The sequence below is a fragment of the Ambystoma mexicanum genome, chromosome 14, assembly GCF_040938575.1.
Source record: "Ambystoma mexicanum isolate Mex_15411 chromosome 14, UKY_AmexF1_1, whole genome shotgun sequence".
NCBI lineage: Eukaryota > Metazoa > Chordata > Amphibia > Caudata > Ambystomatidae > Ambystoma > Ambystoma mexicanum.
The window spans coordinates 632,797,113-632,822,764 of NC_090940.1; the positions used below are offsets into that span (position 1 = coordinate 632,797,113).

Sequence of the window (25,652 nt, forward strand, 5' to 3'; positions counted from 1 at the left end):
AAAAAAGATGACCGGTGCCATTTTGGAAAAATGGTCACCCATGGGTGCTGTACATCAGCTGAGAAATCAGCTTGCTTGTAACCTGCACGAAAAGGCAGAAAAGGTATCCACTGCCACCAGCCATTTAAGTTTGTTAGTTATTTAACAAAAAGTTACATGAGTAGTGGGAGAAGAGTTACAATGCAACCCCCCCACTTCACCCCCCCGCCACCAGCACCCTACATAAGGTGGTGTGTGCTGGTCCCACAAAAGAAAAGGTAAGTAAGGTAAAAGTTATTTTACTACTCTTGGGCACTGTAGTTCACACGAGAGAATGACATAAAATACAAAGAGAAGTCCAAGGGACTCCTCAGTGACACAAAGGCAATAACGGATGCCTGCATTAAACACAAGGAGGAAGGCATACTCCACAAAAGCAGACAAAGAAGAATCCCAGTCAAAGAAAAAGAATGAGTGAGTGGTAAAAGGTTCCACTCACTTAGGAGCGTTAGGGAGTTCTCATTCCTCTGCTAATTCCCGTCAACCTTAGAGACCCTCAGCTCTTTTGCTGGACTTAGGACTTTTTAAAATGTTAACCCTGGAGTGAGTGAGAACTTTTTCTCACTCTCTCATGTGTTTTGACCAGATTTGGATTTTGTGTTTTCACTGTTTTTGGAGTAAGACAAACTCCATAGGCATCTGCTTTTTAAATGGTGACGCACAGCACCTTCAGTGCAGCGCGACTGAGAAATCCTTTAGATTTGTCATAAGGTTTAAATACCTTTTCTTGTGTGAACTACAGTTCCCAAGAATAGTAAATTGAAACTAACTTTACTTGCCTTTTCTCTTTGTAGGTGCAGCACACACTGTGGAGTGCTGCTGGGTTACTTAGTAGCCCCTTATCCTTCTCTCGCATGTAAGATTGTTTGTTACCCATATTACTTTAAATGGCTGGTTGCAGTGGTTTACTTTTTACTACCATGGTGCTTTCTACCGCAGGCTGAACCCTCGGCTGCTGTATAAGCACCCTGGGGTGACCATTTAGTCAAAATGGCCCCGTCTTCTTTTTTCACTATTTTCCTTTTGTAAGGTCTGTCATGGGTTTTACTCTGTGCGTTGAGACAGATTTGAGCCCTTTGTTTGTCTTGCCTTTGGCGGGCTTCAGCCTTGAAGCCTGCCTCTGGCTCCAGTGTGTCTGGCAGGACAGGATGTGAGGTAGGGTCCCGAAACTCCCTTTGTCCTTTGTCTCTAGGTATGCCTGAATGTAAATGGTCCTGATTGGCTGGCTGGCTGTCTGTCCTTTCAGGACAGCCACCCTGCTGTATGATTGACAGCCTAGGCTGTGCATGAATGGAAGAAACCTGGCAGGGTCGGGAGAAACACCCGACGAAGAAACAGTGAATGAAGCTTGCCGAATCCTCCTGGAACTTATTGCCCGGTGAAGCCCTGCTGCTCTGCTGAACTCCTTTTTCACCTCGACAGAGAAGCTCCGGACGGAACGACTTCTACCCTTGGGTTAGTGGGACCAACTAACCCGGAGACCAACTCCACTGGACCACCTTCCCTGATTGGCTGTGCTTCTTTGTTGCTGGGAGAACCGAATGCCAGCGGTCGGGTATCCGTAGTCGAGTTAAACATCTGAAGCGGTCGCTAATCTGGCTAGAAGCTCCAGGAGTCTCCTAATGACCCTCCAGAAGCAGGATGACCAGAGCTCGAGTCCCCTCACCAGAGTGCAGGACCCAAGGAGTGAATGAAGCCCAACCGGTATCCCAGATCCACAACGTTGCTGTTTGCAAAGCGCTGAAACCACGAAGTGCTGCTGAACCGAAAGGAGCCCGTAGCTGCTGATGACCTCCCAAGTACCGCTGCAGGAGCCCTCCAAACGTCCTCTCTCTTGTCCCCATGACTGAGGGTCGGGTCAGAAACACGGGGTCTGCACCGCTGTCGCAAGACAGAATACAGCCAGACCACTCTTCTTCAAACCAGAGGTACTGTGTAGACTTGGGGCACTTACCTCCTTGTCTTTTAGCTGTGCTTTTCTCAGTCGGGAATTGCAGTGGCTTACACTTTAGAGTTGATCTCAACTCTTTTCTCACAGGCTTAACAGCGTGTGACCCTACAAGTGATTTTTCTACAAACTCTCCAACTTTGTGCAAGACTTTTATCTAAGAAGTGCCTCAGCTCCATTGACTGTGTTCCAATTGACTTTGGCTGTCCTGGCTCCCTGCTGTCTCTTCTAGTCCATTGACTTTGATATTGTTTGTCCCTCAGAGGTGGTAGATTGATGTAAGCTGTTACAGTTGGGAAAGGCTTGTCTAGATTTCATTGGAAGATTTGGTGGTTCTCACATTTACTGAGAACGTGTTTAACCTCTTCCCTTCCCTAAACCTTTCCTTTCTTCAACCCCAGAATCCGCAAAGTATAACTAGTGTGATTTATAAATGCCATTACTGTCCTTGTGATTGAAGTCGCCTTGGGGTGTAGGACTTGTAGCATATCCAAAGATTATCCACCAACTTGTTTTGATTCTGAAAAGTAAATAACTGGTTACACAAATTGCCTTTTTGAAGAATGCTTATTTAAAAAACGGATGTTAAATAAATAAATAACTATTTATAACTGAAACCTTGAGTATAAAAGTGTTAGTTGGCTACTTGTATTTATGGATTTCATTTGTACAGCTCTACAGCTCACATTTACCCCTCTTGAGATAGGCCTGGCGCCTGCCAAGCAGATACGTGTTGTGTAGTCTCAAACAGTGTGACTGCATCAATTCTTACCCAACAAGGAAAACAAATCGAGAAAGTCCAGAGTCCAGCAAAAAGTGCTAGGGGTCTCTCAGGTTAAAGGGAATTAGCACAGAAACTGAACATTCTCTCGAACAGGGGCCCTAAATGAGTCCCACACAGTGTCACACAATAATTGAATTTAGACAGTCAGTTATAAAAACACACCAATGTATTATAGGCCTTCTGCACAAGCTAAAAAATGAATCTAACAGGTAGTTTTATCACACAACACTATATGATACAAATACCTACAGTCACCAAAGGTTCAAATATGTATCAAATAACTCAATCGGCAAAGCAGGGAAGTTATTTCAGATGCAGTAAATGATGGAACCAGATCACAAGACATTAAGTCTAAACCCTACGATGAATGGGACCTTGTGCCCAAAAGTCACAGGAGCCACAATGCTTCTCCCGAGAATGGTGTCTCGGTAGGCAGGTTTCAATACGCTTGTGTTGGTGATAGTGTGCAGGATCTACAACAATTTTACCAGAGGCAAATAAGCATTATCCTTTATTCCAGGCCCAAGTCTAACCCAGGGGCAGGATACTCGACCCAGGTTCCAGGACCAAAAGGTGAGTGAAAGGGAATTAGGAAACACGGGACTTTTTCCAAATGATGTCCGAGATGTCAATGTGGCTCGTTTGGAGGGGGCGAGTTGGGGGTGGGGGGCCAGAGGGGGTCCTCTGGAGGTTCAGTTTCCCGCTGTTGGTTCCGGTGAGAGGTGCCCAGGATTTGCGGGATCAGGTAGTCAAACAGGGCTTCACCGGGCCGGACACAGGAAGAGATGCTAGCCCACTTCGGATCTTCAGCTGGCTGCTATTCTTCGAGAGATTCTTGGCTCCAACTGTGATCTGAAGAAATGGCTGCATAGGTCCTCTTCTTATCCAAAACCCGAGCTGGAAGCAAGTCCAAGCCCACCAATTCTAAGAATCTTCATCATTCAAACAGCCAGCAGCTGTCCAATCAGCGAGAGCTACTAGTTTCACATGTGTCCCACACCCAGACTCTCTGGCACAAAGGATATGGACTGAGACTAGACAGTCCCACCGCCTTCTGGGCCACACACACAGACACACAAAGGCATCACTAACTCCGGAAAGCAGCAGCTTTTCCAGGCATGTGCACGACCGTACAAGGGATTTCCTAACCTGGGAAGGCAGCAAGAAGGCCTAATAACAATATTACCAAGGAAGCAAGCGAAAATATTGTGGCAAAGCCATTTTAGGCCACCAGCCACATTCAGTAGCCATTTGCGGGAAAGGCGAATGTGAACACCAAAAATAAAGCAAAAACCAGTACAAATGTAACTGCTGCCACCAGCTTATCCTTAGGCACATATAAAAGTAATCAAAAATCACATATGTTAAAAAAACGAGGGTGAGACACAAGTATCCCCATTGCACTGCACAGTAGGATGCAATGTGCAATGTTGTAAAGTAGAAAAATTTAAAAGTACAAGAATTAAAAAAGAAACATAGTGCTCATAGTCTGAAGGACTGATCCGTTTCCCCCCTAACAAGGAGCAAAAGGCAAGGGGAGCGAAGCTGAAGGCTTTACTTCCCTTCAAAAAGTATTGGGAGGCGGGGGCGATCGTCCCAGGCCCCCCAAGAAGTTCCGAATGCGACAGAGGCCTAACATTGTGTTGTAGATGCTTGGGAAGGTTGTAGGGGGTTGTCAATAGAAGTTACATTCTGGATAGACTATTATGCGACTGGGTGTAGATTGAACTAGAAAACGAAACGCTGCATTAGAAAACAGCAGCCATCTTGAAATCAAGGCCTGGCGCTGCACTGCAGCCAGAACAGTAGGCCCAGGCATGAAACACAGAAATACGTGTGTGAATGCAGGAGCTGGTTGCAGCTAGGGCAGCAGTGGGGAAGGCCAAATCCACGGGGGTTTATAAACCTCTCCTTTTCTCATACTAATAGCACGTGTAACTCAAAGAATGCGGCCTACAAGGCCATGAGGGGGCAGAGAGCTCCCTGTAAGCAGTTATCCCATGAAAAGGAGGGCACAAGCCTCTGATCTGCCCCAGCCCAAAGCCACAAATTATAGTGTCCAGATGCCCCTGTTCCAAGACCCCAACATTCCAGAGTGCAGGCCAGCCACAGACCACCAACAATAAAGCTGTTAGATCACAATCTATCAGAAAGATCATAGCAGAGTACCTAGGCCTCTGATTTGTGCTGCAAGGTGCCAGGGAGGCAAAGTAACACATCTACGCCTGTGGTGGGAAGAACTGGAACGGCGCTGACACGTCTGGGATTGAGCTGGGGTTTGTAAGATAGTGTCTGCAGTACCAGGTGTACATTAGGCCACACATAGGGAATGCTATCATTTGTACTTTTAATTAGCAATCAGGAGCTGTGCGCCCGATGACATGCTAAGAAGAACCCGACGTGGAAGAAGACAGACAGGAAAAGCTGGGACCAATGACCTGGCATCCCCTTTAGAGCAGGCCGCCTATCTATAGGGTCGCAACAACCAGCTCTGTGGATTTGTAACCTATGTGATGTACGTCAGTTGTGACGCTTTTTTCCTTTAAGTCTATATCGCCCATGTTGATGTCATCAGCGCTCTGTGGCAGCAGGGCCTACCATAGATGGCATTTCCTGACCTGAGAGGGCAGGAAAAAGTCCAAAGGACATAGCGCAAAATATATGGCACCGTCACACAACATCCACAAGTTCCAGGTGATCGAGAACAATGCCATACAAGCCGCCCTCGACCTTCCAAAACGAGAGCACATCTCGGCAGCAAGAAGAGGTGCCCAAAGGTTGCGATCCATGAACGGATCATTTTCAAAACATTATATATTACACATAGATGCCTCTCCAGAGTGGAAGAAGGCAGATTCAGAAGGAGGGTGTTACAGCAATCCAGTCTGGAGAAAAACAAGGAATCTCGCAATGAGAGATTGGGACAAGCTAAGCAGGCGATGTTAAACAAAAGAACTTTCCCTACCTCCAAAAGTCAGAACAGGAAAGATAAGAGTTGGAGGGGGGTCCATTGATGTATATAAAGGAAAAGCTGCAAAAAACAGAAAATCTTGCCTAGCACCTTCCAACGTCCCCTCTAGGGACTCTGCTTGCTCCAACATCACCTCTAGGGACTCTGCTAGCAAGTCCTTGGAAGTGGCACCCTGACCATAACTGAATCCTGAGATGGAACCAAAATCTGCACCCACGACTGGAGCCTCGTCCTCGTCCTGGAGGTCCTCAGACGTCCATTCTGCTGCTGGCCTGGACTTTTCCTGCCTGCAGTCCGTTCCTTTGGCCTGATTAGCTGCGACATCCACTGCAACTGAGGATTGTCTCCAAAACTACAACCTTCCTAACAAGGTCCTCTGGCTGTCGGACCTAGGTGCAGAATTCCTCAGATGGGGTGCCTCGTCCTGTCTAGCCTGAAGGTTGCCTTCTCAGAGGCTCCAGCTGGACTCCAGTAGTACTCGTCTGTATTGTTTCCTATAACCGGGGTCTGTCTATTGATTTTGTACTGTTAAAATCTATGGGAAAACATTATGAATTTTATTTTCCGTACCTGCAAGACAGTGCTGAATACTTGCTTGGATTGTGTTTTGTGACTTTTAGCATTTACCAATGTGCCTTTGTGTGTGGCTATGCTGCCAACTTCTATGGCGCCCCACCTCTTAAAAGTGAAGACAGATTTCCCAGTCACACTACCACTGTGAGAGTCAGGATTATCTCTGGGTACACTAAGCACTCAAAAGAAGTGAATTATAGTAAGGTATTAAAACTTGCCATCAGGATACGCTAAGCACAAAAAAAGAAGTGAATTCTAGTAAGGTATTAAACCCTATGAAACAAAGCTTGCCACCTGGATACGCTAAACACTCAGAAGAAGTGAAATATAGTAATGTATTAAAACGTGCCATCTGGATACGCTAAGCACTCAAAAGAAGTGAAATATAGTAATGTATTAAAATGTGCCATCTGGATACGCTAAGCACTCAAAAGAAGTGAATTCTAGTAACGTATTAAAATTTGCCATCTGGATACGCTAAGCACTCAGAAGCTACTTTGGCAGAAGGACACCTTTAAAGAAGTCACTCCTTTGAGCTTCTTGGGCAGTGCCAGCAGGTGAACAGGACGTACCACTGGATGATTTCTGCGATCTGCGCTTCCCAGTGGGCAACAGACTCCTTCTTCGCTGCCAGGTCTTGCAGTTCATCTTCGAGTTGCCTATTTTGAGCTGTTAGTTTGTCAACAAAAGAACAAAGCTGAAACACAAAAAAGTGTTTGATTTTCACACATGATCTATGCAGTTCCAAACACATTCACTTTTTTTGGCAGACACAGTCACCCTCCGCCCCCACCCGGGCACCCATACTTAGCAAGATGCAATTCTAGAAAAGTGCCCCATTATTGAAATGTACAACACTTTGCAACGCTCATTGCACACTAGTCGGTACTGGATACATCTACAGGGAATTCTTTGAGAGGTAATGAGTACAAACAAAAGTATGGTACCTTCATTTCGAAACAGCCAGTTTCATCTCATCCCGACCCACCTAAAGCTATTTGCCGCATTAAAAAAAAATCATAGGTCTTCCCCTTGCATTTTGCAGTAAAAAACAGTGAACAGAATGCCGTGAAATGGGATTCAGCGAGTTGGGATTCTAGGAAATCCCATAGATTAACTTCATTCTACAGTGGCAGGGTAAAGTATTGAATCATAACGCAGAGCTATTTTATCAAGTGTGTCTCAAGTGTGTGTGTGTGTGTCAAGTGTGCGTGTCTCAAGTGTGCGTGTCTCAGTGTGCGTGTGTGTGTGTCTCAGTGTGCGTGTGTGTGTGTGTCTCAGTGTGCGTGTCTCAGTGTGCGTGTGTGTGTTTTTCTACAGGGTTTGGCAGGGTGTGTGTAGGTGTATATTTCTTCCGGGTTGGCAGTGTGGGTGTATATTTCTTCCGGGTTTGGACATGGAGCTCAGTACAGGACTTCAAAATCTGCATTTAGCTGTACAATATCACAGAACGTAGATGTCTATCTATACCCTTACATCATTACCAACCTAATTCTTGATTTTACTTCCGTCATATGGTGTGCTAAACCATTACAGAAATAAGTGCTACATGTACTTTCAACCTTTGAATGGTCTTAAACATTTATACATGTATTTTGAATGAGTAGTAAGAGTCCAGTTTGAAATACAAATATGCAATCTGAAAAGCACCAAATATTAGTTTACTTACTGTTGCTGACTAAAATATCTAAGCAAGTTGGGTTCCAGCACTAAAAGGAGCCAAAGAACTAAGGCACACATGTGTTGCTAAATTCGTAGCTTTCTCAAAAAAAGGCTTAGTACATGAACTACACGTCCTCAGGAATGAAAAAGCTTCTTGTGGATTTTCAAGCCGAACTGGACCATAAATTCAAGAATTCCATCATATTAGATAATTGTCCTTTTCTGGTAAATAAAGTTCCCAAAATAGTAGTTCTTTAACACAGACCTCTTTGTGGAAATGGGGTAGTGTACACTCATAGGGAGGTTATCAATAGTCTTTAATTATACACTCACTAGCGGTAGCACCCGGCGTTGCCCGGGTCTGTATTTGACATGCATGTGAGGGTCTGCTATGGCCTTGTGTTTGTTTTATTGTGTCATAACTGCCTATTTTTGAAAAATCACAAAATCGTCAATCTCCCATAACCGCCTATTCTGATCTGCCCTGTGCAGGGCGAATGGGTGGGGTTGGTCAAATTTCACCATCACCAGTGTTATGGGGCTGGAGCCAGCCCCGAACATATAAACACTTTCACATACATACATATATGATACATTACTCACCGTAATTGTATTTCTGCTGCTTTTATCTGCTTAGATTCACATGCTGTGCATAGGCCGACATCTAGTTGAAGCTACGGAGTATTACAGTTTGTTTTTTCTAAACTCGAAAAGGGGTGTCGAACTAGTGTGTGCCAGTAATACTATCCCTAGTGTGACGTCCACTGTACCATGATGCCTCGCGCGTGTAGGACCCTCAGATTGTATTTTTTATGACATGAGGAGTAGCGTGATTACAGAGTATCCAAGCAGATAAGATAGATAAGACTACAAGCATCCATGCGCCTTCTCTCAGAGGGGAGGAAGGGCGAGCGCATGTGAATCTAAGTAGATACAAGCATCAGAAATACGATTACGTTGAGTAATGTATCCCTTCTGAGGCTTGTGGAATGTGCTTAGATCACATGTTGTGCACAGATTAGCAAGCAGTGTTAGGAGGTGGGATGTGAGAAGGGTCATGAGCAAACAAATATCTTAGAACCGCTTGTCCCACTTGAGTATCCGTCTTGGAATGAGTGTCAATGCAGTAGTGCTGAGTAAAGGTGTGAATAGAGCTCCATGTAGCTGCTTTGCAAATGGTGTCAAGGGGTACATTTGCAATGAAAGCCAGAGTGGCTCCAGTACCTCTTGTAGAGTGGGCCCTCGGCATGAAAGGCAGTGTTTTATCTGAAAGGGAGTAGCACAGTTGGATACATCTGACTATCCATTTAGAGATGGCACCTTTAGAGACGTAATCTCCTTCTCTGCCCAGAGCTACGGAGACGAACAGTTGATCTGTTTTTCTTAGCGGCCTGGTCTTGTCTACATAGTAGAGGACCGCCCTCCTCACATCTAATGTGTGGAGTTTCACCTCAGCAGAGCTTCCTGGAAGAAGGCCGGTAGCTCAATGGACTGGTTAACATGGAATTTGGAAATGAACTTAGGTGAGAACCTAGGGTGAGTGTGTAAAACCAGTTTATCCTTATGAACAGTAAAGAAAGGATCCTGCACTGACGGAGCTTGAATTTCACTGACCCTTCTTATGGATGTGATGACTACTAAGAAGGCAGTTTTATAAGTCAAGTGTTTAAGACTAGATTTGTGCATGGGCTCAAAGGGGGGTGGAGGGGTACCGTGAGCTTAACAAGTACCACATTAAGGTCGCAACATGGTGGTGGGTTAGAAATTGGAGGTTGGAGTCTCTTTACCACTTCCATAAATGCTTTGACAACTGGCATTTTTCCACCATGACACCTTGTTATGGGAAGTGGTGTAGGCTGATAAAGCGGTCAGGTGCACTTTAAGTGAGTTAAACACAAACCCTGCATCCAATAGGTGGAGCATATAGGTGACGACATTAGAAGGAGTACAATCAACTGAGTTGATTTGCTTATTCTGGCACCAAATACCTAACCGTTTCCATTTGTCATAGTAACAGTGCCTTGTGTTAGGTTTTCTTGACTCTTTCAAGATATCCATACATCTCTGGGGTAAATTGAGATGGCCGAACTCCGACTTCAGGAGCCATGCTGCCAAGTTCATTGAGTTGGGCTGAGGATGCAGTGTTAGGCTCTCGTGCTGGGAGAGTAGGTTGTACTGGCACAGGAGTTTGATGGGGTCGCACACTGCCAATTTGCGTAGGTGTGGGTACCATGGTTGTCTCGTCCACATAGGAGCAACTAGAATGAGCGTCATCGGTTCCCTGTGGATCTTGTTCACCACCTTCCTCATCAGAGGGGTTGGTGGAAAAGCATAGACAAACATCCCTGACCAATTCATCCATAGGGCGTTCCCCTTGGAGCCTGGCGGGGGGAACCTGGATGCGAAGTCTGGGCACTGCCTGTTTTCAACTTGTGGTGAATAGGTCTATAGTGGGGAAACCCCACTGAGAGAAGAGGTCTCCTATGACTTCTTCGTGTGTTCTTCTGGGAGGGGATCCCTGCTCAGAGCATCTGCTAGCGAGTTGAGATCCCCTGGAACATGTTGGGATGACAGGTAAATCTTCCGTTTCAGTGCCCATCTCCAAATTTTCTGGGCAAGCTTGGACAGATTTGGCGAACGAGTGCCCCGTTGTTTGTTTATGTAAAACATTGCCGTTGTGCTGTCTTTTAGGATCTTCACTGACAGGTTGGATAGGAGGGGTTTGAATGCCTGAAGCGCTCTGAAGACTGCCAGAAGTTCTAGCAGACTGATGTGGTTCTGAGCCACTGTGTGAGACCAGATACCCTGAGCTGTATGGTGTAGGTAGTGGGCTCCCCACCCTGCTAAGGAGGCGTCTGTTGTGACGACGGTCTGTATCTCTGGGTCGAGAAAGGGTTTCCCCTTCGTAAGATTCTCTCTTGTCCACCAGCGAAGACTCTGTACTAGTGTTGGCGAAACGACCACTAGATCGTTCCACTGACCACTTGCTTGAGACCACTGTTTTGCCAACCATTCCAGCATGGGTCGCAGGCGCGCTTGGGGATCCAGGTAAATGCAAGATGCCATCATGCCTAGCAAACGCATCAATTTGCACACCCTTATTTGGCGACCAGCCTAATAGTGAGGAATTTGCAGCAACAGATTCCAAACTCTTTCTTCTGACGGAAAGGCCAACCCCTTTTGGGTGTTTAGGACAGCTCCTAGGAACTGTTTTGAGGTGTTTGGCACTAGGCTTGATTTTTTCTCGTTGATTGAGAAGCCCAATTGGAAGAGGAGGTTGATTGTTCTTTGGATGTTTAGTCTGCAAATTAAGGGGTTTCCCCTGTTATGAGCCAGTCGTCCAGGTAAGGGTACACTGGGATTGCCTCCCTGTGTAGGTGTGCCGCCACCACCGCCAGTACCTTGGTGAATACCCTTGGGCCGAGGCTATTCCGAAGGGCAGCACCTTGAACTGGTAGTGCTGGTTGTCTATTTTGAAACGCAAGAACCTTCTGGGCGCTGGGAACATTGAAATATGAAAATAGGCATCTTTCATACCCAATGTTGCCATGTAATCCCCCTTTTTTAGAAGGGGGATTACCTCTTGCAGTGTAGTCATACAGAATTTTTGTGGCTTGACATACTTGTTTGCAGGGCACAAATCTAATACTGGGCGCATTATTAGATTTTTTTGGCACAAGGAAGTAGGTTGAATAAATACCCCGGTTTAGCTGGTTGCCCTGAACGAGTTCTATGGCGTGCTTTGCAAGTAGAATGGCGATCTCCTCGAGGAGGATTTTTTGGTGCTCCAACAAGTGTACCTTCTGTCTTGGAGGGTGGTCGTGGGGGCGCTGTAGTAGTTCTATACAGTATCCTGCGGACAGCACCCATCTGTCCGAAGTGATTCCCTCCCATGCGTGGGTGAAGGTGGAAATGCGCCCCCCTACTGGGGATGCATGTGAGGGGACCCGAAGCAGAACATCACTGTTTACTGGGTGGCGTACCACCTCTGGCAGGGCTGCCTCTACCCCTAGTGCGGCCTCTGCTCTGCCCTCTGGGGAAGGCTTGTGATGATTGGAACCGATTGTTGCCCCATGAGGTTCCTTGATTTTGATAGTAGTTTGAACCCCTCTGGGAGCTTTGGACCTGAAAGCGACGAAAATTGGAGCTTCCCCTCTGTCCTGAGGGTTTATTTGTGAGTTGTCCGAGAGATTTTAGGGTCTCGTACTCGTCCTTAGCTGTCTTTAAGGCTTCCTCCACTGGCTTGCCAAATAGTAGGTCCAGTTCTACCAGCATGTCTATAAGAGTGGCTTGGGTCTCGGGTTTGAACCCTGTGTCTTAACCAAGCGTGACGTCTTATTACAGTACCTTCGGCGATTAGTCTTCCAGCATTATCTGCTGTATCAAAATTTGTTTTCAGAATGTATCCTGAAACCGACCTTCCATCTGCTGCCAGCTGAGCCAACTGGCTCTTCAGTGGTTCAGGTGCGGAGGATACCAAAGCAGCTACTAGTTCCCACTGGTGGCAATTGTAGCTAGCCAAAAGAATTGTGCTATTTGCAATTCGTGCCTGATAGGCAGAAGTGTTGGCAACTTTCCTGAGATAGTATATAGCCTCTTGCTCTCTTTTTCGGGAGGTGCTTCCGAAGAAGCGAGTGGTGTACCTGCCCTCTTTCTGGTGGTTGTTACTACCAGGGAGTTGGGTTTTAATTGGCCCCTAATGTATAGGGTATCAGAAGGTGCGGCACGGAATAATTTTTCAACTTGTGGATTAACCGCACAAGTAAGATTTGGAGTTACCAGCGAGGGGTCAATTCTACACTGGACAGACTTTAATATAGGGATAGCCTGAGCAATGGCTCTTTTGTCACCCACGATCTCTTCCGCAAAATCCCAGTCCTCTTGGACACCTTGTGTGTCAATTTGAAAATGGGCTGCTGCCTTGGCCAGTACCTCGTTGAGGAGTGGCCGATTATCAATCGGTGAGTCATGCATCAGGGGTTCTTTAGGAATTGGGGAGTCAAGCTTGTAGGCTTCAGCCTCACCCTCCTCCTCTTCCTGGTCCTCATCATCCACATAATAAAACCCTGTCTGGTCTTCCATACATTGTGGGTCTGTTTCATCACAGTTTGACGCGGGATGGTAAGATTCAATGACCAAAGGGTCTGTGACCAAATCCTGCACCTGGGCATCAGAGCAGGGTCTTTTATTAGGGGGTTGAGAATCCTTGAACCCGAAGAGGCCGAGGTAGCTGGTGTGCTGGCATAACTATGAAAATAATTAGGGTCTTTTTCATAGAAATCTGCCATAAATTACATTCTTATAACCCTGTCGATATCAGCTGAGCTCCATTCCTTGGAGTTAGGGATAACTACAACATCTTCTGTTTCTTCTTCCATACCCATGTCGTGAGCAGTGGGTGGGATGATTTTTCCTTTAGTGGGAGGGTCAGGGACCTTGGACCTTCCTACTGATTTAGGGGCCTTTTGTTTTTCCTTATGAACTTGGTGTTCTGAAGGCTTCTTGTGTTGTTTCTCCCCCTTCCCATGACTAGAGGAATGTTTCCCAGTGCTTTTCAGGGCCTCCGAGGAACCCGACGCCTTACGTCGAGATTCGGAGGTGGTATCTGACACCTTGCGTCGAGATTCGGAGGTGGAACGAGATTCGGAGGTGGTCTTGGAGGAAGGGAGTCTAATCTCCAGAGTAGATGCTACGCGTCCTGACTGGGGATAGAGGTCGGAATCGTCTTCTGACGATTGGGCCTCCGGGAGTATTGGGAGTGCAACACCTTTTCCAACCGCATGAGGCGATCTCGAACGAGAACGCCCAGAGGACACAGAATTGTTGGACCGCTCTCTCTGTGTCTTCTGTTGCCGATCGCTCGACACGCGTGCTGAATTGCAGCCGGGGATGATGTGCTTAGTGGAAGTGGTGTGTGTCACGCTTATGCTGCAGGGTGTTGTGCCCATAACTGAGCCGCTGGTCAGTCTTCTGGGGTCGGGGGATTGCGCGTGGGTGTCTGAAGTCACCCCTCTGCCCTCGACGTCTGAAACGCCGGCGTTGCTGCCATCGCTAAAAGACCCTTCGGCGTCCATGGTCTCTCGTTGCCTGGCGTAGTGGGCTCCGCATTTAGTGTTTTCAGCTTAAGAGCTTGCAAGCTCGACAGGTAGCCTCGGGATGGTCTCGCGGGTGACACAAATTGCACGTATTGTTATCTACCCAAACGAACTTCCTGTTACATTTAGGGCAGAATTTGAAAGGAGTACTCTCCATATGTATCAATTTGGTAGCGGGTGGGTATATGCAGAAAATAAGTGTGGGAGCCTGTATGACCACCCCCCACTCTCCCTATTTGTACAGGGCCAAGGCCAGAGGCCTTCCGAGGCCCAAGGTACGTTGTGGAGTTTCAACGGCTGGTTTCCTCAATCTTCACTGGCGTCAATCTTTGGTGTAGGGTGGAAAGAACAGGGACATTTTAACAATAATTTTAGTATAATTGGCAAATGCCAAGGGAACTCCGCAACATGCGTCCGACTAGTATGGCGGAAAAAAACAATCTGAGGGTCCTACACGGTGTGAGGGATCATGGGTACAGTGGACGTCACACTAGGGATAGTATTACTGGCACGCCCTAGTTCGACGCCCCTTTTCTTGTTTTGAAAAACAAACTGTAATACTCTGCAGCTTCCACTAGATGTCGGCCTATGCACAGGATGGGTGTCCAGTTAAAGGTGCGATTACAAAAGGTTTGAATGCAATAGGTTCGGGTCAATAGGACCGAAAACAAAAGTTTCGATTTTTTTTTGTAATTATATCATTTTTTGTGGGTTTTCATATAGGTAAAAAAAAAGTGGTTTTTACCACAAAAACAGGGGTTGGGGGGGGGAACCCCGCGCCCCAAAAAAAATATAAAGAATAAATATTCGAACCTTTTGTTTTCAGTCCTTTTGTTTCGAACCTATTGTATTTCAAAACTTTTCATTCGCACCTTTAACCTATAACCCACAGCATGTGATCTAAGCAGATTCCCCAAGCCTCAGAAATATATATATATATATATATATATATATATATATATATATATATATATATATATACAGATAGAGACAGATATATCTAGGCAGCAGTTGCAGACATTGCCACAAGATGCCAGTAGAGAGCTTTAATCACAGGTTGCTTTGTGTAAGGAGAAAGTAAGAGAGGAAACCGTTCATTTGGATTGCAGCCAGTGCATGTAAACAGTGGCAGAGCAGTGTGCATTATTAAGGAGAAATATGTGGCATGATGAATTCCTTTGGGAGCAATATATTGTAGGCTGTAGCTCTGGTGCGAGACCAGGCCCGGCGCTAGGCGTGTGCAGCATGTGCGTCTTCTAGGGCCTTGCGCCAAGGGTGCCACTGACTGCCTCTTTTTGCAGGCTGCAGCGTGAGCCGTGTGCTTGCAGCAGTGCACCCTGAGCACACGGGCAGCCCACACTTCAGCATGCATGATATGGAAGCTTGCCGGGGTTGTGGAATATCTTTCTCAAATGCGGCTGCTCTACCTTGAGGCTGAGCTCCCCTTCTGTTTGCCCTGCGAGGCAACGTGTCACATCTCAACCTCCTGCTGCAACTCTGGAGAGACAAATAACCCCCTTCTAGCAGCCCAGTAGGCGCTGCTGTCCTTGTTAGCCCTGCTGGTCACTTTTTCTTAAAGCAGAGCATTTAAAGCAAGTGATGGATGGCCAAGAGACCATTGTTTTGGACAACACGTTCTTAACGTGTTAAGAAGTGCAAAGGGGCATTTTTATTTTGAAAGCACCAGTTAGCTGCCTGAAATCTGTGACCCCTTCCAGAACATGTCCCTTTCTGAGTTTTTTTAATCAGAGTGCAGACTCCCAAAAGCACAGAATGCTTTGAGAACACCAAATGCCTACAAAATAGGAAATGTTAGCCCCTGCCTTCATATGCACACATGTTAAGCCAATTGAAATCATCGTGATGTGGGGTTAGTACTTGCATGCCAGGGGAGTGATTGGAAGGGTGGGGGTGGCATGGGTCAGCTCATTCTCACAGCAGTCTTTAAGTGTGTGGTTTCAGATGTGAAGAAGCGTTAACTGATTGTAACATTGAAGCTTCACCAGAATATAAATAGACTATGACAGCACCCCAACTAGCCCCAGCACATGTTGGGGTGATCGTCGGCTCCAACCAACAGTGCAGGCCTGTCCCCCTTCCAACCCTTCAGGAGAACATACGGTTGGCAATGTGGGCAACCCAGGTGGGTAGCTATTCACCCAGCAATCCCGTAATGCGGGGGGGTGGGGGGGTACGAACAGAAGTTACTAGCAGCAGCATTTACATTATACATATATGCACATGTTCACCGCTGCCTAGATACGCAGTGGTCCTTATTCTGTGATGTCAATTCATGCACATTAAGGGACCCTGCACTTAATGTGCCTCATATCCTAGGGCCGGCCCTGTGTGGGAACAGAAACACTGTTGACCTGGTCGCCAGTAATAACCCTACGGCAGCACTAGCCAGACACATGTGCCACGCGCCTTGTATTGGACCAGGAAGAGGTGCCCCGGAAAAGACTGCTTGCGTTTGCCTGGGCAGCCTGTGAGGATTCGATGTGCCACGTGCCCTGTCTGGGATCAGGAAGAGGTGCCCCGGAAAAGACTACTTGCGCTTGCCTGGGCAGCCTGTGATGATTCGATGTGCCACGTGCCCTGTCTGGGATCAGGAAGAGGTGCCCCGGAAAAGACTGCTTGCGCTTGCCTGGGCAGCCAGCTTTTTACACACAGCACCCGCTGTGCAGTGCCACTGAGGGATAGACATCTGCTTTTTATATAGTGACACACGGCACCCGCTGTGCAGTGCCACTGAGGGATAGACATCTGCTTTTTATATAGTGACACAGCACCCGCTGTGCAGTGCCACTGAGGGATAGGCATCTGCTTTTTATATAGTGACACACGGCACCCGCTGTGCAGTGCCACTGAGGGATAGGCATCTGCTTTTTATATAGTGACACACAGCACCCGCTGTGCAGTGCCACTGAGGGATAGGCATCTGCTTTTTATAGTGACACACAGCACCCGCTGTGCAGTGCCACTGAGGGATAGACATCTGCTTTTTATATAGTGACACACAGCACCCGCTGTGTAGTGCCACTGAGGGATAGACATCTGCTTTTTATATAGTGACACAGCACCCGCTGTGCAGTGCCACTGAGGGATAGGCATCTGCTTTTTATATAGTGACACAGCACCCGCTGTGCAGTGCCACTGAGGGATAGACATCTGCTTTTTATATAGTGACAGCACCCGCTGTGCAGTGCCACTGAGGGATAGGCATCTGCTTTCTATATAGCGACACACAGCACCCTCTGTGCAGTGCCACTGAGGGATAGGCATCTGCTTTTTACACACAGCACCCGCTGTGCAGTGCCACTGAGGGATAGGCATCTGCTTTTTACACACAGCACCCGCTGTGCAGTGCCACTGAGGGATAGGCATCTTCTTTTTATATAGTGACACAGCACCCGCTGTGCAGTGCCACTGAGGGATAGGCATCTTCTTTTTATATAGTGACACAGCACCCGCTGTGCAGTGCCACTGAGGGATAGGCATCTGCTTTTTATATAGTGACACACAGCACCCGCTGTGCAGTGCCACTGAGGGATAGGCATCTGCTTTTTACACACAGCACCCGCTGTGCAGTGCCACTGAGGGCTAGGCATCTGCTTTTTATATAGTGACACACAGCACCCGCTGTGCAGTGCCACTGAGGGATAGGCATCTGCTTTTTACACACAGCACCCGCTGTGCAGTGCCACTGAGGGATAGGCATCTGCTTTTTACACACAGCACCCGCTGTGCAGTGCCACTGAGGGATAGGCATCTGCTTTTTATATAGTGACACACAGCACCCGCTGTGCAGTGCCACTGAGGGATAGGCATCTGCTTTTTATATAGTGACACAGCACCCGCTGTGCAGTGCCACTGAGGGATAGGCATCTGCTTTTTATATAGTGACACACAGACATCACCCGCTGTGCAGTGCCACTGAGGGATAGGCATCTGCTTTTTATATAGCGACACACAGCACCCGCTGTGCAGTGCCACTGAGGGATAGGCATCTGCTTTTTATATAGTGACACAGCACCTGCTGTGCAGTGCCACTGAGGGATAGGCATCTGCTTTTTATATAGTGACACACAGCACCCGCTGTGCAGTGCCACTGAGGGATAGGCATCTGCTTTGTATATAGTGACACACGGCACCCGCTGTGCAGTGCCACTGAGGGATAGGCATCTGCTTTTTATATAGTGACACACGGCACCCGCTGTGCAGTGCCACTGAGGGATAGACATCTGCTTTTTATATAGTGACACACAGCACCCGCTGTGCAGTGCCACTGAGGGATAGACATCTGCTTTTTATATAGTGACACAGCACCCGCTGTGCAGTGCCACTGAGGGATAGGCATCTGCTTTTTATATAGTGACACAGCACCCGCTGTGCAGTGCCACTGAGGGATAGACATCTGCTTTGTATATAGTGACACACAGCACCCGCTGTGCAGTGCCACTGAGGGATAGGCATCTGCTTTTTAAACACAACACCCGCTGTGCAGTGCCACTGAGGGATAGGCATCTGCTTTTTATATAGTGACACACAGCACCCGCTGTGCAGTGCCACTGAGGGATAGGCATCTGCTTTTTATATAGTGACACACAGCACCCGCTGCGCAGTGCCACTGAGGGATAGGCATCTGCTTTTTACACACAGCACCCACTGTACAGTGCCACTGAGGGATAGGCATCTGCTTTTTATATAGTGACACACAGCACCCGCTGTGCAGTGCCACTGAGGGATAGGCATCTGCTTTTTATATAGTGACACACAGCACCCGCTGTGCAGTGCCACTGAGGGATAGGCACCTGCTTTTTATATAGTGACACACAGCACCCGCTGCGCAGTGCCACTGAGGGATAGGCATCTGCTTTTTATATAGTGACACACAGCACCCGCTGTGCAGTGCCACTGAGGAATAGGCATCTGCTTTTTACACACAGCACCCGCTGTGCAGTGCCACTGAGGGATAGGCATCTACTTTTTATATAGTGACACACAGCACCCGCTGTGCAGTGCCACTGGGGGATTGGCATCTGCTTTTTATATAGTGACACACAGCACCCGCTGTGCAGTGCCACTGGGGGATTGGCATCTGCTTTTTATATAGTGACACAGCACCCGCTGTGCAGTGCCACTGAGGGATAGGCATCTGCTTTTTACACACAGCACCCACTGTGCAGTGCCACTGGGGGATTGGCATCTGCTTTTTATATAGCGACACAGCACCCGCTGTGCAGTGCCACTGAGGGATAGGCATCTGCTTTTTACACACAGCACCCGCTGTGCAGTGCCACTGAGGGATAGGCATCTGCTTTTTACACACAGCACCCGCTGTGCAGTGCCACTGAGGGATAGGCATCTGCTTTTTATATAGTGACACACAGCACCCGCTGTGCAGTGCCACTGAGGGATAGGCATCTGCTTTTTATATAGTGACACACAGCACCCGCTGTGCAGTGCCACTGAGGGATAGGCACCTGCTTTTTATAGTGACACACAGCACCCGCTGCGCAGTGCCACTGAGGGATAGGCATCTGCTTTTTATATAGTGACAGCACCCGCTGTGCAGTGCCACTGAGGGATAGGCATCTGCTTTTTACACACAGCACCCACTGTACAGTGCCACTGAGGGATAGGCATCTGCTTTTTATATAGTGACACACAGCACCCGCTGTGCAGTGCCACTGAGGGATAGGCATCTGCTTTTTATATAGTGACACAGTACCCGCTGTGCAGTGCCACTGAGGGATAGACATCTTCTTTTTATATATTGACACACAGCACCCGCAGTGCAGTGCCACTGGGGGATAGACATCTGCTTTTTACACACAGCACCCGCTGTGCAGTGCCAGAGGGATAGGCATCTGCTTTTTATATAGTGACACACAGCACCCGCTGTGCAGTGCCACTGAGGGATAGGCACCTGCTTTTTATATAGTGACACATCACCCGCTGTGCAGTGCCACTGAGGGATAGGCATCTGCTTTTTATAGAGTGACACAGCACCCGCTGTGCAGTGCCACTGAGGGATAGGCACCTGCTTTTTATATAGTGACACACATCACCCGCTGTGCAGTGCCACTGAGGGATAGGCATCTGCTTTTTATATAGTGACACAGCACGCGCTGTGCAGTGCCACTGAGGGATAGGCATCTGCTTTTTATATAGTGACACACAGCACCCGCTGTGCAGTGCCACTGAGGGATAGGCATCTGCTTTTTATATAGTGACACACAGACATCACCCTTTGTGCAGTGCCACTGAGGGATAGGCATCTGCTTTTTACACACAGCACCCGCTGTGCAGTGCCACTGAGGGATAGGCATCTGCTTTTTATATAGTGACAGCACCCGCTGTGCAGTGCCACTGGGGGATTGGCATCTGCTTTTTATATAGTGACACAGCACCCGCTGTGCAGTGCCACTGAGGGATAGACATCTGCTTTTTATATAGTGACACACGGCACCCGCTGTGCAGTGCCACTGAGGGATAGGCATCTGCTTTTTATATAGTGACACACGGCACCCGCTGTGCAGTGCCACTGAGGGATAGGCATCTGCTTTTTATATAGTGACACAGCACCCGCTGTGCAGTGCCACTGAGGGATAGGCATCTGCTTTTTACACACAGCACCCGCTGTGCAGTGCCACTGAGGGATAGGCACCTGCTTTTTATATAGTGACACACAGCACCCGCTGTGCAGTGCCACTGAGGGATAGGCATCTGCTTTTTTATATAGTGACACACGGCACCCGCTGTGCAGTGCCACTGAGGGATAGGCATCTGCTTTTTATATAGTGACACACAGCACCCGCTGTGCAATGCCACTGAGGGATAGGCATCTGCTTTTTATATAGTGACACAGCACCCGCTGTGCAGTGCCACTGAGGGATAGGCATCTGCTTTTTACACACAGCACCCACTGTGCAGTGCCACTGAGGGATAGGCATCTGCTTTTTATATAGTGACAGCACCCGCTGTGCAGTGCCACTGAGGGATAGGCATCTGCTTTTTACACACAGCACCCGCTGTGCAGTGCCACTGAGGGATAGGCATCTGCTTTTTATATAGTGACACACAGCACCTGCTGTGCAGTGCCACTGAGGGATAGGCATCTGCTTTTTATATAGTGACACACAGCACCCGCTGTGCAGTGCCACTGAGGGATAGGCATCTTTTTACACACAGCACATGCTGTGCAGTGCCACTGAGGGATAGGCATCTGCTTTTTATATAGTGACACACAGACATCACCCGCTGTGCAGTGCCACTGAGGGATAGGCATCTGCTTTTTATAGACTGCACCCGCTGTGCAGTGCCACTGAGGGATAGGCATCTGCTTTTTATATAGTGACACAGCACCCGCTGTGCAGTGCCACTGAGGGATAGGCATCTGCTTTTTATATAGTGACACAGCACCCGCTGTGCAGTGCCACTGAGGGATAGGCATCTGCTTTTTATATAGTGACACACAGACATCACCCGCTGTGCAGTGCCACTGAGGGATAGGCATCTGCTTTTTACAGACTGCACCCGCTGTGCAGTGCCACTGAGGGATAGGCATCTGCTTTTTATATAGTGACACACGGCACCCGCTGTGCAGTGCCACTGAGGGATAGGCATCTGCTTTTTATATAGTGACACACAGCACCCGCTGTGCAGTGCCACTGAGGGATAGGCATCTGCTTTTTACACACAGCACCCGCTGTGCAGTGCCACTGAGGGATAGGCATCTGCTTTTTACACACAGCACCCGCTGTGCAGTGCCACTGAGGGATAGGCATCTGCTTTTTATATAGTGACACAGCACCCGCTGTGCAGTGCCACTGAGGGATAGGCATCTGCTGTTTATATAGTGACACAGCACCCGCTGTGCAGTGCCACTGAGGGATAGGCACCTGCTTTTTATATAGTGACACACAGCACCCGCTGTGCAGTGCCACTGAGGGATAGGCATCTGCTTTTTATATAGTGACACACAGACATCACCCTTTGTGCAGTGCCACTGAGGGATAGGCATCTGCTTTTTACACACAGCACCCGCTGTGCAGTGCCACTGAGGGATAGGCATCTGCTTTTTATATAGTGACACAGCACCCGCTGTGCAGTGCCACTGGGGGATTGGCATCTGCTTTTTATATAGTGACACAGCACCCGCTGTGCAGTGCCACTGAGGGATAGGCATCTGCTTTTTATATAGTGACACACGGCACCCGCTGTGCAGTGCCACTGAGGGATAGGCATCTGCTTTTTATATAGTGACACACAGCACCCGCTGTGCAGTGCCACTGAGGAATAGGCATCTGCTTTTTACACACAGCACCCGCTGTGCAGTGCCACTGAGGGATAGGCATCTGCTTTTTATATAGTGACACACAGCACCCGCTGTGCAGTGCCACTGAGGGATAGACATCTGCTTTTTATATAGTGACACACAGCACCCGCTGTGCAGTGCCACTGGGGGATAGACATCTGCTTTTTACACACAGCACCCGCTGTGCAGTGCCACTGAGGGATAGGCATCTGCTTTTTATATAGTGACACACAGCACCCGCTGTGCAGTGCCACTGAGGGATAGGCACCTGCTTTTTATATAGTGACACACAGCACCCGCTGTGCAGTGCCACTGAGGGATAGGCACCTGCTTTTTATATAGTGACACACAGACATCACCCGCTGTGCAGTGCCACTGAGGGATAGGCATCTGCTTTTTATAGAGTGACACACAGCACCCGCTGTGCAGTGCCACTGAGGGATAGGCATCTGCTTTTTACAGACAGCACCCGCTGTGCAGTACCACTGAGGGATAGGCATCTGCTTTTTATATAGTGACACACGGCACCCGCTGTGCAGTGCCACTGAGGGATAGGCATCTGCTTTTTATATAGTGACACACAGCACCCGCTGTGCAGTCCCACTGAGGGATAGACATCTGCTTTTTATATAGTGACACACAGCACCCGCTGTGCAGTGCCACTGAGGGATAGGCATCTGCTTTTTACACACAGCACCCGCTGTGCAGTGCCACTGAGGGATAGGCATCTGCTTTTTACACACAGCACCCGCTGTGCAGTGCCTCTGAGGGATAGGCATCTGCTTTTTATATAGTGACACACAGCACCCGCTGTGCAGTGCCACTGAGGGATAGGCATCTGCTTTTTATATAGTGACACAGCACCCGCTGTGCAGTGCCACTGAGGGATAGGCATCTGCTTTTTATATAGTGACACACAGACATCACCCTTTGTGCAGTGCCACTGAGGGATAGGCATCTGCTTTTTATATAGTGACACACAGCACCCGCTGTGCAGTGCCACTGAGGGATAGGCATCTGCTTTTTACAAACAGCACCCGCTGTGCAGTGCCACTGAGGGATAGGCATCTGCTTTTTACACACAGCACCCGCTGTGCAGTGCCACTGAGGGATAGGCATCTGCTTTTTATATAGTGACACAGCACCCGCTGTGCAGTGCCACTGAGGGATAGGCATCTGCTGTTTATATAGTGACACAGCACCCGCTGTGCAGTGCCACTGAGGGATAGGCATCTGCTTTTTATATAGTGACACACAGCACCCGCTGTGCAGTGCCACTGAGGGATAGGCATCTGCTTTTTATATAGTGACACACAGACATCACCCTTTGTGCAGTGCCACTGAGAGATAGGCATCTGCTTTTTACACACAGCACCCGCTGTGCAGTGCCACTGAGGGATAGGCATCTGCTTTTTATATAGTGACACAGCACCCGCTGTGCAGTGCCACTGGGGGATTGGCATCTGCTTTTTATATAGTGACACAGCACCCGCTGTGCAGTGCCACTGAGGGATAGGCATCTGCTTTTTATATAGTGACACACGGCACCCGCTGTGCAGTGCCACTGAGGGATAGGCATCTGCTTTTTATATAGTGACACACAGCACCCGCTGTGCAGTGCCACTGAGGAATAGGCATCTGCTTTTTACACACAGCACCCGCTGTGCAGTGCCACTGAGGGATAGGCATCTGCTTTTTATATAGTGACACACAGCACCCGCTGTGCAGTGCCACTGAGGGATAGACATCTGCTTTTTATATAGTGACACACAGCACCCGCTGTGCAGTGCCACTGGGGGATAGACATCTGCTTTTTACACACAGCACCCGCTGTGCAGTGCCACTGAGGGATAGGCATCTGCTTTTTATATAGTGACACACAGCACCCGCTGTGCAGTGCCACTGAGGGATAGGCACCTGCTTTTTATATAGTGACACGCAGCACCCGCTGTGCAGTGCCACTGAGGGATAGGCACCTGCTTTTTATATAGTGACACACAGACATCACCCGCTGTGCAGTGCCACTGAGGGATAGGCATCTGCTTTTTATAGAGTGACACACAGCACCCGCTGTGCAGTGCCACTGAGGGATAGGCATCTGCTTTTTACAGACAGCACCCGCTGTGCAGTACCACTGAGGGATAGGCATCTGCTTTTTATATAGTGACACACAGCACCCGCTGTGCAGTGCCACTGAGGGATAGGCATCTGCTTTTTATATAGTGACACACAGCACCCGCTGTGCAGTCCCACTGAGGGATAGACATCTGCTTTTTATATAGTGACACACAGCACCCGCTGTGCAGTGCCACTGAGGGATAGGCATCTGCTTTTTACACACAGCACCCGCTGTGCAGTGCCACTGAGGGATAGGCATCTGCTTTTTACACACAGCACCCGCTGTGCAGTGCCACTGAGGGATAGGCATCTGCTTTTTATATAGTGACACACAGCACCCGCTGTGCAGTGCCACTGAGGGATAGGCATCTGCTTTTTATATAGTGACACAGCACCCGCTGTGCAGTGCCACTGAGGGATAGGCATCTGCTTTTTATATAGTGACACAGCACCCGCTGTGCAGTGCCACTGGGGGATTGGCATCTGCTTTTTATATAGTGACACAGCACCCGCTGTGCAGTGCCACTGAGGGATAGGCATCTGCTTTTTATATAGTGACACACGGCACCCGCTGTGCAGTGCCACTGAGGGATAGGCATCTGCTTTTTATATAGTGACACACAGCACCCGCTGTGCAGTGCCACTGAGGAATAGGCATCTGCTTTTTACACACAGCACCCGCTGTGCAGTGCCACTGAGGGATAGGCATCTGCTTTTTATATAGTGACACACAGCACCCGCTGTGCAGTGCCACTGAGGGATAGATATCTGCTTTTTATATAGTGACACACAGCACCCGCTGTGCAGTGCCACTGGGGGATAGACATCTGCTTTTTACACACAGCACCCGCTGTGCAGTGCCACTGAGGGATAGGCATCTGCTTTTTATATAGTGACACACAGCACCCGCTGTGCAGTGCCACTGAGGGATAGGCACCTGCTTTTTATATAGTGACACACAGCACCCGCTGTGCAGTGCCACTGAGGGATAGGCACCTGCTTTTTATATAGTGACACACAGACATCACCCGCTGTGCAGTGCCACTGAGGGATAGGCATCTGCTTTTTATAGAGTGACACACAGCACCCGCTGTGCAGTGCCACTGAGGGATAGGCATCTGCTTTTTACAGACAGCACC

At 48.4% G+C, this 25,652-nt stretch overlaps 1 protein-coding gene across 2 annotated transcripts in view; it reads right to left on the reverse strand.

The window, feature by feature from the left end:
- Positions 1 to 25,652, reverse strand: part of CDC42BPB (CDC42 binding protein kinase beta) — an 867,880-nt gene that overhangs the window by 247,638 nt on the left and 594,590 nt on the right. For both annotated transcript variants that reach the window (XM_069638111.1, XM_069638110.1), the window contains exon 17: positions 6,888 to 7,012. In XM_069638111.1, coding sequence (XP_069494212.1) covers positions 6,888 to 7,012 — 125 coding nt within the window. The remainder of the gene's footprint in view (positions 1 to 6,887; positions 7,013 to 25,652) is intronic.